General features: G+C 37.2%; 1 protein-coding gene and 1 non-coding gene across 2 annotated transcripts; one reads left to right on the top strand and one right to left on the bottom strand.

Annotated features, from left to right (window-relative positions):
- Positions 1–1523: 1523 nt before the first annotated feature.
- On the bottom strand, positions 1524–4486 carry Cbr-cfz-2 (the record flags this gene model as incomplete). Its single annotated transcript, XM_002635636.2, has 4 exons — positions 1524–1657; positions 1882–2007; positions 2280–3543; positions 4286–4486. 4 exons carry the CDS (start codon positions 4484–4486, stop codon positions 1524–1526), a joined length of 1725 nt encoding a protein of 574 aa, XP_002635682.2.
- Positions 4487–11740: 7254 nt separating this feature from the next.
- Positions 11741–11813, top strand: CBG28526. The gene has a single exon. It is a non-coding gene (tRNA).
- The last annotated feature ends 478 nt before the right edge of the window (positions 11814–12291 follow it).

Genomic DNA, 12291 nt, shown 5'->3' with positions numbered 1-12291 from the left:
TTCTCTGAATTTCTGAATTTTTGAATTTTTGAATTTTTGAATTTCTGAATTTTTGAATTTCTGAATTTCTGAATTTCTGAATTTCTGAGATTTCTGAATTTCTGAATTTCTGAATTTCTGAATTTCTGAATTTCTGAATTTCTGAATTTCTGAATTTCTGAATTTCTGAATTTCTGAATTTCTGAATTTCTGAATTTCTGAATTTCTGAATTTCTGAATTTCTGAATTTCTGAATTTCTGAATTTTTGAGATTTCTGAATTTTAAAGATTTCTGAATTTCCGAATTTTAAAGATTTCTGAATTTCAAAGATTTCTGAATTTTTAGGATTTCCGAATTTTTAAGATTTCTGAATTTTTAAGATTTCTGAATTTCAAAGATTTCTGAATTTTTAGGATTTCCGAATTTTTAAGATTTCTGAATTTTTAAGATTTCTGAATTTCTGAATTTTTAAGATTTCTGAATTTCTGAATTTCTGAATTTCTGAATTTCTGAATTTCTGAATTTCTGAATTTCTGAATTTCTGAATTTCTAAATTTTTGAATTTTTGAATTTTTGAATTTCTGAATTTCTGAATTTCTGAATTTCTGAATTTCTGAATTTCTGAATTTCTGAATTTTTGAATTTTTGAATTTTTGAATTTCTGAATTTCTGAATTTCTGAATTTCTGAATTTCTGAATTTCTGAATTTCTGAATTTCTGAATTTCTGAATTTCTGAATTTCTGAATTTCTGAATTTCTGAATTTCTGAATTTCTGAATTTCTAAATTTTTGAATTTTTGAATTTTTGAATTTCTGAATTTCTGAATTTCTGAATTTCTGAATTTCTGAATTTCTGAATTTCTGAATTTTTGAATTTTTGAATTTTTGAATTTCTGAATTTCTGAATTTCTGAATTTCTGAATTTCTGAATTTCTGAATTTCTGAATTTCTGAATTTTTGAATTTTTGAATTTTTGAATTTCTGAATTTTTGAATTTCTGAATTTCTGAATTTCTGAATTTCTGAATTTCTGAATTTCTGAATTTCTGAATTTCTGAATTTCTGAATTTCTGAATTTCTGAATTTCTGAATTTCTGAATTTCTGAATTTCTGAATTTTTGAATTTTTGAATTTCTGAATTTTTGAATTTCTGAATTTCTGAATTTCTGAATTTCTGAATTTCTGAATTTCTGAATTTCTGAATTTCTGAATTTCTGAATTTCTGAATTTCTGAATTTCTGAATTTCTGAATTTCTGAATTTCTGAATCTCTAAAAAAATTTGTTAATTAACTTTATATGTACAAGATAGGGAAAGCTCGATGAACAGGCAAAAATATTCGGGAAAAAATTTAAAAGTTCCTTGAGATTTGATGATAATCAAAAAATATATTTAAATATAAATAATAGAGAAAGATGCCGGGACGGAGAGATCATTGGGATGATGATGGAAGTGGAAGGAGGTATAGGAAAAGCTCGAAAAGAATGGACAAGTATTATTTGGTCCTGAGAAGGATTGAAAAAGAATAAAAAAGAGAAAAATCTACTACAATTTGTCAGGAATTCCACCATATAAGTGGTTGTGTCGAAGACTAGTGTTATAGAATTGGGGAGACGACATGTCGGATTTGGCGTAGAGAATGTCGGCTGGTTGGTATTTGGGAAGAGAGCGGGAGTTACCTGAAATTGAAGAGGGTAACATTAGCTTTCCAAAACATTTTTAAAAATTTAAATCGGTCCACTTTGAGGCAAGTTATGACACTTTGAAAATTGGTGGCCTCGAAATTCTAAAATCCAGGCTACCGTTTACAAAACGTCGTATCTCGGCTCAAAATCGATATTTTTGAATTTTGAAAACTGTTAGAAATAGGTTTGGCTCCGTTCTATATGATAAAAGTACTCACCCAAACAACAAATTGCATTTTTCCACGAGGATAGCGTTTTCGTACTGCATACCCAAAATCCGGATGTCCATCCTAATACGCACATGCAGCAAGTCTTGATAAGGGAGATGATAAGGGAAGAGTCGCCTGGAAAATTGTTAATATTGAACAAGGTAAAGTATACAATGGCCTAGAAATCTGATTTTCTAGGATCAAAGAATATTCGACACGGTCAAAGTCTAGATTAGACCTACTTATTACCGTTTTCAAAACTCAAAACGGTCTTCTTAGTGTCAAGTTAGAGCAGTTTGCAACTGATGGTCTAGAAATTTTTCGGTGGCCTAGAAAAGCAAAATTCGAAAAATTTGGATTTCTAGGCCACGATCTACCACTGTATCTAAACGAAAAAAAAAACTCACCAATAGTCTGCTTTGGCGAACAAGAGCACAACTGCGACTGCTCCCAGAGTCCTCTATGATTCTGCTCATAGAACAGAACACAGATAATCAGCAACGAAGGAATTGTGTATAACAAGGAGAAAATCCCAATTTTGCTCATCAATTGCGTAATCTTATGTGCACTCTCCAGCGATGGATGTTGCTTCTGAACTTCGTTTCGAATACTCCACAAATTGAAGAATCCAATGATCAAGAACAAAACGCCAACACAGAAATAGGTGAGAAGCGGCGCCAAGACAAAAAACCGCTGGAATCGCAAGTCAGTGTTTCCAACATAGCACATTCCAGAAATCGGGTCCCCATCGATCGCGTTGAATCCCATAACTAGCAGTGTTTGAGCCAGTGGAAGTCCCCAACCGACAACGTGGAAATGTACGGAGAACGAGCTGATAGCTTCTGGGGACCATTTTGAAGCCGCGGAGAGAACCCAGGTCAGCGAGAGGATCACCCACCATACCGACGCGGCCATTCCGAACAAGTAGGTCAACAGGAAGACGACGAAACAAAGAGTTCCAGATGTATCATCCAATCCTTTGATTTTCATTGAGTCACAAGCGATTTCTTCGTGTCCCACGAAATAGCGAATCATGAATCCGACAGCAACCATTAGTTGACAAAAAGCTAGCATGAAAATCGGCCTTTCTGGGTATTGGAATCTATCGGTTTCAATGAGGAAGGTCAGGAAAGTGAAAGAAGCCAAGACGCAGCATGTGGTACTCCAGAATGCCATCCAACTGGACACCAATTTCTTGTTATCAGCAAGAGCAGGACTGTGACAAGAGTAAGCGCAATTGGTCACATTTCCGACTTTCGATTTTTCAGATGCCACGTATTGGAACGGTTGGTTGCAGGTACATTGACACTCTGTGCTGGGATCCTGCTTCATTGGGATTTCGTTATCTTCAATTTTCGAAATTCCTACTTCGTTGTACTTTTGTTGCTGTTGCTGATGGTGATGTCCATGTCCTTTGTGCGCCTTCTTTGGTGTATCTGGAGGTGCTGCACAGATATTTCCAGTCGTCATCTGATCAGACATCTTTGGTAGCGCATCACAAGACAGTGTCTCCGGCCAACGGAATCCATATTTTGCCATTATGGGGCTGCATTTATTGCGCGCCTCCACACAGAGTTCCATGCACGGGAGGATGGGCTTGTCGTAGTTTTCTTGGCAAATCGGGGTGTACATTGTGCAGAGGAAGAATTTCAGGTGTTGGAAGCAACCGACCTGGAAATACAACTTTTAATATTTATGATTCTCTAGGCCACTCAGCTTAATGAATCGTTTATAAGCTTCCCAATACAGTTTTCAATTTTCGAATTAAACCAATTTCAGCCAAGTTATGACAGTTTGAAACCGGTGGCCTAGGAATTCTGATTTCTAGGCCATCAAATTGATTTATCTTGGCACCAAAGAGCTCGTTTTGAGTTTTGAAAACTGTAATGAATAGGTGTGGTCCTAGGTTTTTGAAATAGAGAAGCTTTGAATGCCTCAAATAATTTTCGATGACCTAGAAAACCAAGTTTCTCGGCTATCAAACTCAATGTGCTCTAATTGCCCCGAATTCTCAGACTTATAACTTTCTAGGCCACCATATCAACTCAAAGAGCCGTTCATAAACTTCACAATAATTTTTAAAACATCTAAATTGAGTCACTTTTAGCAGAGTTATGACAGTTTGTATCAGATGGCCTAGAAAACCAAGTTGCTAGGCCATCAGTTACAAATTGCTCTAACTTGACACCAAATAGGTTGTTAAAAATTTTTGAAAACTGTAATGAGTAGGTCAAATCTAGCGTTTTGAGGTAGTTAGACTTTGAGCATCTTAAATAGTTTTTGATGGCCTAGAAAATGCAATTTCTAGGCCATTTGATACAAACTGATGGAACTCGGTTCAAAGTGGTCCATTTCAAATTTCGAAAACTGTTCCAGAACCCTCTCAACAAGCTCTATTAATAAATCTACTCACCTCAACCAATGGATAAAACTGATGAACTTCCAATCCGGCCTCCTCCTGTTTCTCATGTCCATAGCTATTCGGGAACAATGTCATATTATATCCAATCCCCTTACATAGTGGAATCGTAATCTGCTCACATTTTCCTCGTTTTCCAAGACTTTGACACGATCCGATCAGTAGAATTAGGGGCAGACTGATTCGGAGTAGCATTTTTGGGGTTTTTCTGAAAATAACAGAATAATTAGAGGGTGATGGATAACACTAAGGGGATGAATGAAATATGAGAGTTCATAAAACAAGAGAATGAGAGAGAGAGAGAGAGATAGAGAGAGAGAGAGAGAGAGAGAGAGAGGAGGAGGAGGAAGGAAAAGTACAAAGGATGCGCTTCCTCTGGCTTCTTCTTTTCTAAGGAGGTGTCAAGTTACAGAGGAGAGGTGGAATTTCTGATATTACTGAAGAAGAAAAAAGTGATCTAGAAAACGAAGACATTGGGATTAAGAGACACGTTGAGCCTGGAACTGTGCCATCCAAGATTTTGAACAGAGTTACAACAGTTTGTACTTGATGACCTAGAAGCTTGGGTTTCTAGGCTATCAAAAACTATTTTAGACTTGCAAAGTATCACTATCTTATTCGTCTAGATTAGACCTACTCATTACAATTTTCAAAACTCCAAACAGCCTTTTTGGTACCAAGTTAGATCAATTTGTAACTAATGGCCTACAAACTTGGTTTTCTAGGCCATCGGATACAAACTATCGTAACTTAGCTTAAAATAGCCAGATTTACGTTTTGAAAGCAGTTCTAGAAAGCTTGTGAACGGTTCTTTGAGATGATGTGTACATTTAACGGCCTAGAAAATCATAAATGTGAAACATTGGGTCAGCTAACGCACGTGGAGTTTTGTTCCTAGAAATTCTGGTTTCAAATTGCTTCATTTTTGTTCAAATACGAAAATAGAGCTCTGATTTTTAAACAAAAATATGAATGGCCTGAAAAAGGGATATTCTCAATCTACACGGTCTATTTTACGAAAAATTGGTTCCACGAGCCAGATCTAGACTCCACGTGGAAAACGGAAAATCCGTGTTCATTGATACATCTCTTCCCTATGTTTACTTTTTTCTCCTTAAAATTGTTACTACTCTACACCACACAAAGACATAGAAAACACAAAAAAATGACCCTATGTCATTTCTTATCAATGATCAGATCACTCTACCTCAAAAGTTTAGGATATCAGAAATAGGATACCCACCGTTTTTTGTTGCTCTCTCTGCTAAAAAGAAATAGTGCGAGGAATTGAGAGACGCAGTGTGTTTGGCGAGCACTCGAGTGGATGATAAAGATTGAGGAATTGTTACCATTTGTTCTATTTTTTCAATATTTTTAGGATGTGTTTTGGAGTTTTCAGGAGAAATTGCAAGGGAGGACCATAACTTTGACCCAATTTATCTCGGTTTCTGTGAAAGGTATCAAAAAGTGGTCAATTGATAAAATGTTTATAATGATATCAACAACATTTTATCAGTTTACTATTTTTTGGTATCTTTTACATGAAACGAGAAAAAGTGGGTCAAAGTCAAAGGATTGTTTTATTAGGTGACCAACTTGGGCGACCGAGTAGCTAAATCTCAAAAAAAAAAGAGACATCCTAACTAAAGCAAAATGACTATACACACTTTGTTACGTAATACATATGTAAGAGCTACTCGGTATACACAAAACGAACACTGAAGAAGAGGGAGACGAAGAAGGCGCGGAATTCAAGGAGGCCCGATGAGGTGTCAGGTTGCAAAAACTGAGCCAGCGAGTGGTCTAGAGAAGATAGGATATACTACCTGGGGAGGATTTTTGAGCTCAAACATAGCAGAAAAAAGACAAAAATGTGTGGTTAAAACAGCTGAAGAAATGAATGAGCAAGGTAAGGTGATTATCAAAAATAGGAGAAACCACAATTTCAAGACACTTTGAACTTTGAAAAGATATCAAAATTTTGCCAATTAATAAGATGTTTTTCATAATATAGTCAACATTTTTGTAGTTCATAGATTTTAGATATCTTTTATAGAAACCGAGATAATTGAGTTCAAAATGCAGTGGTCAAAAATCCAGGGGATTCTCCCATCTAGGCAGTTATGGACCCAAAACTAGGCTCAAAAAAAAAGCAAATGAACAAAATATATGGAAAATATATAGAACGAGAAGTGAATAGGTGAGAGGTAGGGGATTTCCGGAGAGGAGGAGGGGAAAGAGGAGACCGAGTAGCAAAGGGGCGGGACTTATAGAAAACAAAAAGGAGGGGAAAGGGGGGGGGGTGCTAAAAGGAATGAAAAGGGTGAAATAGGAATGAGGTGGGACCAGAGGGATAGATTTTTTGGACCATTTTAGTTCCGAAGGACCTTTCGACCTTCATTTTCAGACAGAACTAAAAAATTTGGGTCCAGGAAAACTGGAACTTGAATATCTCCAAATTTCGGGTTTTCCAAGAAATTGAATTTTCGTAAAACCTGTATTTGAAGGTCTCCTTCAATAGAAAGGCCCCTCTAATAGAAGGGCTCTCCGAGGAGGGGTTTGAAAAAAATTTAATACAGTTATTAAGGTATTGCAAATACACACAGGAACCTTCCAAAAAAGCAAGAAATCCGGAGCTACAGATCTACAGACAGACAGACAATATTTCCTTTGACACATTCCTCCTAAATTAGTCCTTACTAAAACAATGCTGAGAAAACTGTACTATAAGTTGGAGGCAGGTGTTGTCAGATAGGTATAGACGGGTGACTTGGACCAGGTGCATTATGTAATTGCATAGTTATAGGAAAGGTGTGAAGGAATTTGAGAGCCTTCTGGGGAAGTAAGATATGCAGGTCTTACTGTAGGAGTCATTCAAAACTTTTTCGACTAATAGGATTACTATAGACCTACCTTTACTCCGAAAACGAATCTTTTCTGACCTTCGTGTTCACAGTTATTCAGAATCATAACAATTCTGGCACCCCCACGGAGGTGTTAGTCCTCGGTTGACTGGACCCGTATTGACTTTGCCCCTACTACTACTAACGGAAATCATATACATACAGAAGAGTAAAGTACTGTATAGGGTCTCTCACGCAATGGAACAATGTTTGTCAACGGAAGTCTGACACCTATTTGTTGACCCGGGGGTCTACGGTAGGGGGTCCGGGGTAGGAGGTCCTTGGTAGGGAGTCCAGGGAAGGGGGTCGTTTTCCAAGGAAATGGATCAGAAGGTTTAATGGATGTTAGATCGTTTAGATTGTTTTCAGGTTACTGTAGAAGAATGAACTTGTGAGACAAATCTTAGAAGTGCCGGCTGAGCTACGCGGTGGCATTGAGGGCCATAACTTTGACTTTATTTATCTCGGTTGTTGTGAAAGGTAACAGAAAATGGGCAACTAACAAAATATTTAGGAATTTTTTTGGTTGAAGGATTTTTAATATAATTTTCATGATTTGAAAAAAAAATTGTAGATCAAAAAATCACAAAAACCTGGGGGTTGAAGTTTTGGGGTATGAATAATCCTAGGTTTGAGAGAGAAAGGGGTCCTAACATCTTGGACCATCTAACTACTCAGTTACTGAGGACACGAAATGTTTATAAAAGGAAAGAGATACACACATCTTGGTGTCGTCAGTATAAACTATGAAAGTTGGGAGATACTTTATAATAATAATTTCTTCCAGATGTCTGCCGCGGCCGGCCGAGACATAGACTGTGGGTAGGTTGCTAATCCAGAAGCCAATGGGGCGGCTAGGCCGATGTACCCTACTTATCCCAGAAGTGCCATAACTAAAATTGTAGGACCGGCTGTGGCACAGCTTTATCTGGACCCTATAAAGCTTATTCTAACTCTATGAAGCTTAGGACTCTATGAAGCTTATGCTTGTAAGAAGTGTGACCCCTATAACATGTAATCCTCTATACAAACAGTACTCCTCATTTTTTTGACACCCCTATTATCCCCAACCAGATTGTTGCATAACACTGAGAGCAGCTGGTGTTCAGAACACATAGTGAAGCAGTAGGAGATGAACAATAGGTGAATAGAGGGAAGAATGAGGAAAAAGTTGTGTTGCACACTAATTTGCATAAAAGATGTTTAGTCGCGGGAAGGAAGCGAAGTGAGGAGTACTTTTGCAAGATGTGAGAGGCGACGAACAATTATGTACTTTTCGTCGTGTTTAGTGATTTAGGGAATAAGAAAAGCAGTGGAACAGGGAATTGTGGGGTCTAGACGGTTTTTGTACATCCTGTTTTTGTATACGGGAGAGATTTTAAAAAAGAAAAACTGGAATTATAGCCATTCTGTCGTATTCGAGGTCTAGCTAACTTGTAGTTAACAGTGAAAAGCTTATGTGTAGCTCAGCGGCGTGGCACAGTTCCTATTTCAGTAAATGGCTAAGGAATACGAAATTTTAGGCCATATATACAGAATCTCGAAACCCCAAACGTAACCTTTTCAGATCAGTTTTCAAAACTCAAAACGCTTCACTTTGAGCCAAGTTATACTATTTTGAAGATTGGTGTTCTAGAAATTGCAAATTCTAGGCCAACTGCTACAGAGCGTCGTATCTCGGGTCAAAATGAATACTTTTCAATTTTGAAAATTGTTACCAAAATTCTAGGTTACTTTGGTGAAAATTGAAAACTTAAAATTTCGAAATTTTGTTCCTGAAATCTCTATCTCCAAGTTATGCGAAATAGGATCTGGAAATATCGAAATTTCGAAATTCAGAAAAAAAGAAAATTTAAAAAACTATACAAGTTTCTTTTTCTCTTGCTGCTACTTCATTCACATTTTTTGCTAGGTGAAATTATGATGAATAGAGCAGCTCAAAATTGGAGCAAAAGAAGAAAAAGAAGAAGTGGAGCAAAACTAGCCAAGAGCAATTGGAGCGTGAAAAAAAAGCAGAAGAAGAGGAGAAGTAGGCTGTAACAACCTTGAATTCTGAATTTTTTGCGAAATTACGAGGAGGAGGAAGACTTCACGCTGAGAAGGAGAAGACGACATCTGACCTGTTGGGGGGGGGGGGGTCCAATTGCCCTGACAGATGATGATGACGTGGATTAGGAGGGGGGATTTGTACGGGGAGACGGGGTAGGTCAAAAAATAAGGATCTAAATCGGAAGTGACAGATTTTTGAAAGGATGAATAATTCTTAAAAGAGCCGCGCCATTACCGGCCGAGCTACACAGTCGCAAGGAGAGTCGTAACTTTGAACCCCTGTATCTCACTTTCTGTGAAAGATATCAAAAAGTTGTAAACTAAGAAAATGTTAGGTATAATATTAGCTACATTTTGTCAGTTGACAACATTCTGATATCTTTCACATAAACCGAGATAAATTAGATTGAAAGTTAGACAGGTCATTCTATGAAGGGGGGGGGGGGGGTTATGGTCAGATGTCTGAAACTTTTTGGGTCCTCTGTACTTTTTAGCAAATTCCGTTTCAGAAATTTCAAAAATTCCTGAACCATAATTTGTCCTAATGTACATACATATGACGTAAAAATTAAGAAATAATTATCCTTAAACGCAACCCAATAATCATGTTGTTAGTTGCATCACAACTCCCCACCTGCCTCTCTCTCCAGGAATTCAGAAGCTAATTATGTTGGGTACATATTCACAGATGTTTATTTTTGATAATAGTGCACACACATATGAGATTTGTGTTGTAGATTTGGGACCACTTGAGGGGGTGGGAGATTAACGAGTGACCCCCCGGATTACCGGTTGTTTGGGCACTACTGGTGAGACCCATGGGTGAGAAAATGGGATGCGCGAAATAGGGGGGACATCGGGACATACGGAAGTCGAAAATACTGAAAAATGGTTAAAAATCATCGAAGAAGTCTAAAATTGCTTATTTTGTCAAAAATGGTCGAAATGGCTTAAAATGGGCAAAATGGTCGAAATGGTAAATAAAGGCGTATTTTGTCAAAAAAAAAGATAGGAATCGTCAAAAATGGTCGAAATGGGTCAAAGTTGTCAAAATGGTTGAAAATGGCCGAAATCGGCAGAAATGGCCTATTTGGTCAAGAATGGTCAAAATTGTCAATATTAGTCAACATGGGTGAAAATGATCAAAGTTGTCAAAACGGCTTAAAAAGGGCAAAATGCTTGAAAATGGCCAGAATGGCTAAAAATGGTGAAAAATGTTTAACATGGTCAAAATGATTAAAAATGGTCGAAATTGCCAAAAATGGTCGAAATGGTTAAAAATGACAAAATGGTCAAAACCACCGAAAATGACATATTTGGTCAAAAATGGTCAGAATGGTCCAAATTTTTAAAAATTATTAAAAATGGTCAATATGGTTAAATCTATCGAAATTACCAAAGACCATACTTGTAAAATTCCGGGCCGGCCGGTCAAAGCCAGGCGAAGAAGATCGAAAAAAACTTGGAAAAATGTTTTGATCGAAAAAAAAAATCACATAAGGGTCCCCCCTAATGTGTTTCAAAAAAAATTTCAAAATTTGTGAAATGACGAGCCCGCCAGGCCGAACCTCCAAAAATTGAAAGAAAGCTCGGCCCGTTACAAGTATGCCAAAAATGACATATTGGTGAAAAATGGTCGAAACGGTAAAAAATGACCAAAATGGTTGAAAATGGTCAATGTGGCTAAAAATGGTTGAAATCGCCACAATTGACTTATTTTTTCAAAAATAGTGAAAATGGCTAAAAATTTTCGAAATGGTTAAAAATGGTCAAAATGATCCAAAATCAAAAATAACTTAAAATGGTCGAAATCACCAAAAATGCCATATTTTGTCAAAAATGGTCGAAATGGTGGAAAACGATCGAATAGGTTAAAATGATCAGAATGGTTAAAAAGCATCAAGCAGTTGAATATGGAAAGATTAAAAAAAAATCCAAAATCCAAAATGACCAGAAATAGTAAAAAAGGTCAAAACCTCCCAAATCACTTTTTGAATCTCCCCTTTCTGTATCTCGAAAAACTAAAATCCTTCAAAAAAAGTTTTTACGACACTACTTCATTTTCCATCTCTTCCCTCACACGCCATGTCGTGATGTCAATGAATTTTAGATGTGTGATGGTTAAAAAGACGGACCCTTGAAACTTTTTGAAACTGGAGAAAAATAATTAAGTGTCAAGGCAAGGCAAAAAAAGAGCCCCATAGGTAGGAATAGATATAATTAGAGTGAGAAATGCTTGGGAAAAAAGGGAGACAATGAGAAAGATGAGCATACAATGGGGGCAACAGGTAGGGGTCTATATAATTAGTGGAGTCCTTATTTCCCCCCGCTGAGCATCTGGACAAAGGGCACACGAAGTGTGAAGAGAGTACAAGTTGACAGACTAGTTTAGGGATTCTCAGATTTTGAACTTACAAAATTTCTCCCTTCTCTTCTCGCCTCTGCTTCCCTTTACCTCTAGAAACATATACGCACTGCCTACCTCTCTCCCTCGCCTGCTTCCGTAGCGCAGTAGGCAGCGCGTCAGTCTCATAATCTGAAGGTCGTGAGTTCGAGCCTCACCGGGAGCAATCTTTTTTAGGAACTAGGGATATGGTTTTAAGGTATTTTGAATAGTTTTTTGAGATTCTGAAAGGTCTTCAGATTCAGAAGTTCAAAATTAGTGAGGTCCTGAGATTTCAAAATTCTGAAATTCTTATACCAATAAAGGTCAGAAACATCAAAAGACTACTGTATTTACTTCCTTCTTACGCAATTCACACCTATTGCTCATCCTCTCGAATTACTTGAAACATCAAAAGGGATACATTTGATCTTCTTCGCCCTAAAAGCATCTACTAATATTATGCAACCCTCTCTTTTGCTTTTTATAAGCAGAAATTAGCCATTTTCCATTAGAGACGGACCACTAGAGGGTGGCGGTAAGGTCAAAGGGGGCGTTTTGAGGAAGATTGTGTTGCCTGGTGTTCTCCGGAAAAGGAGGAGGTAAATGTTGTTGGTTGGCTTTTGCTCTCTAATGGACCATAAGCATAATGCTGGGAATGACTG

The sequence above is a fragment of the Caenorhabditis briggsae genome (genome assembly GCF_000004555.2).
Source record: "Caenorhabditis briggsae complete genome, chrV, whole genome shotgun sequence".
Lineage (NCBI taxonomy): Eukaryota > Metazoa > Nematoda > Chromadorea > Rhabditida > Rhabditidae > Caenorhabditis > Caenorhabditis briggsae.
The sequence above is the reverse complement of the archived record's forward strand: the minus strand, read 5'-3'. Positions and strand labels throughout refer to the sequence as shown.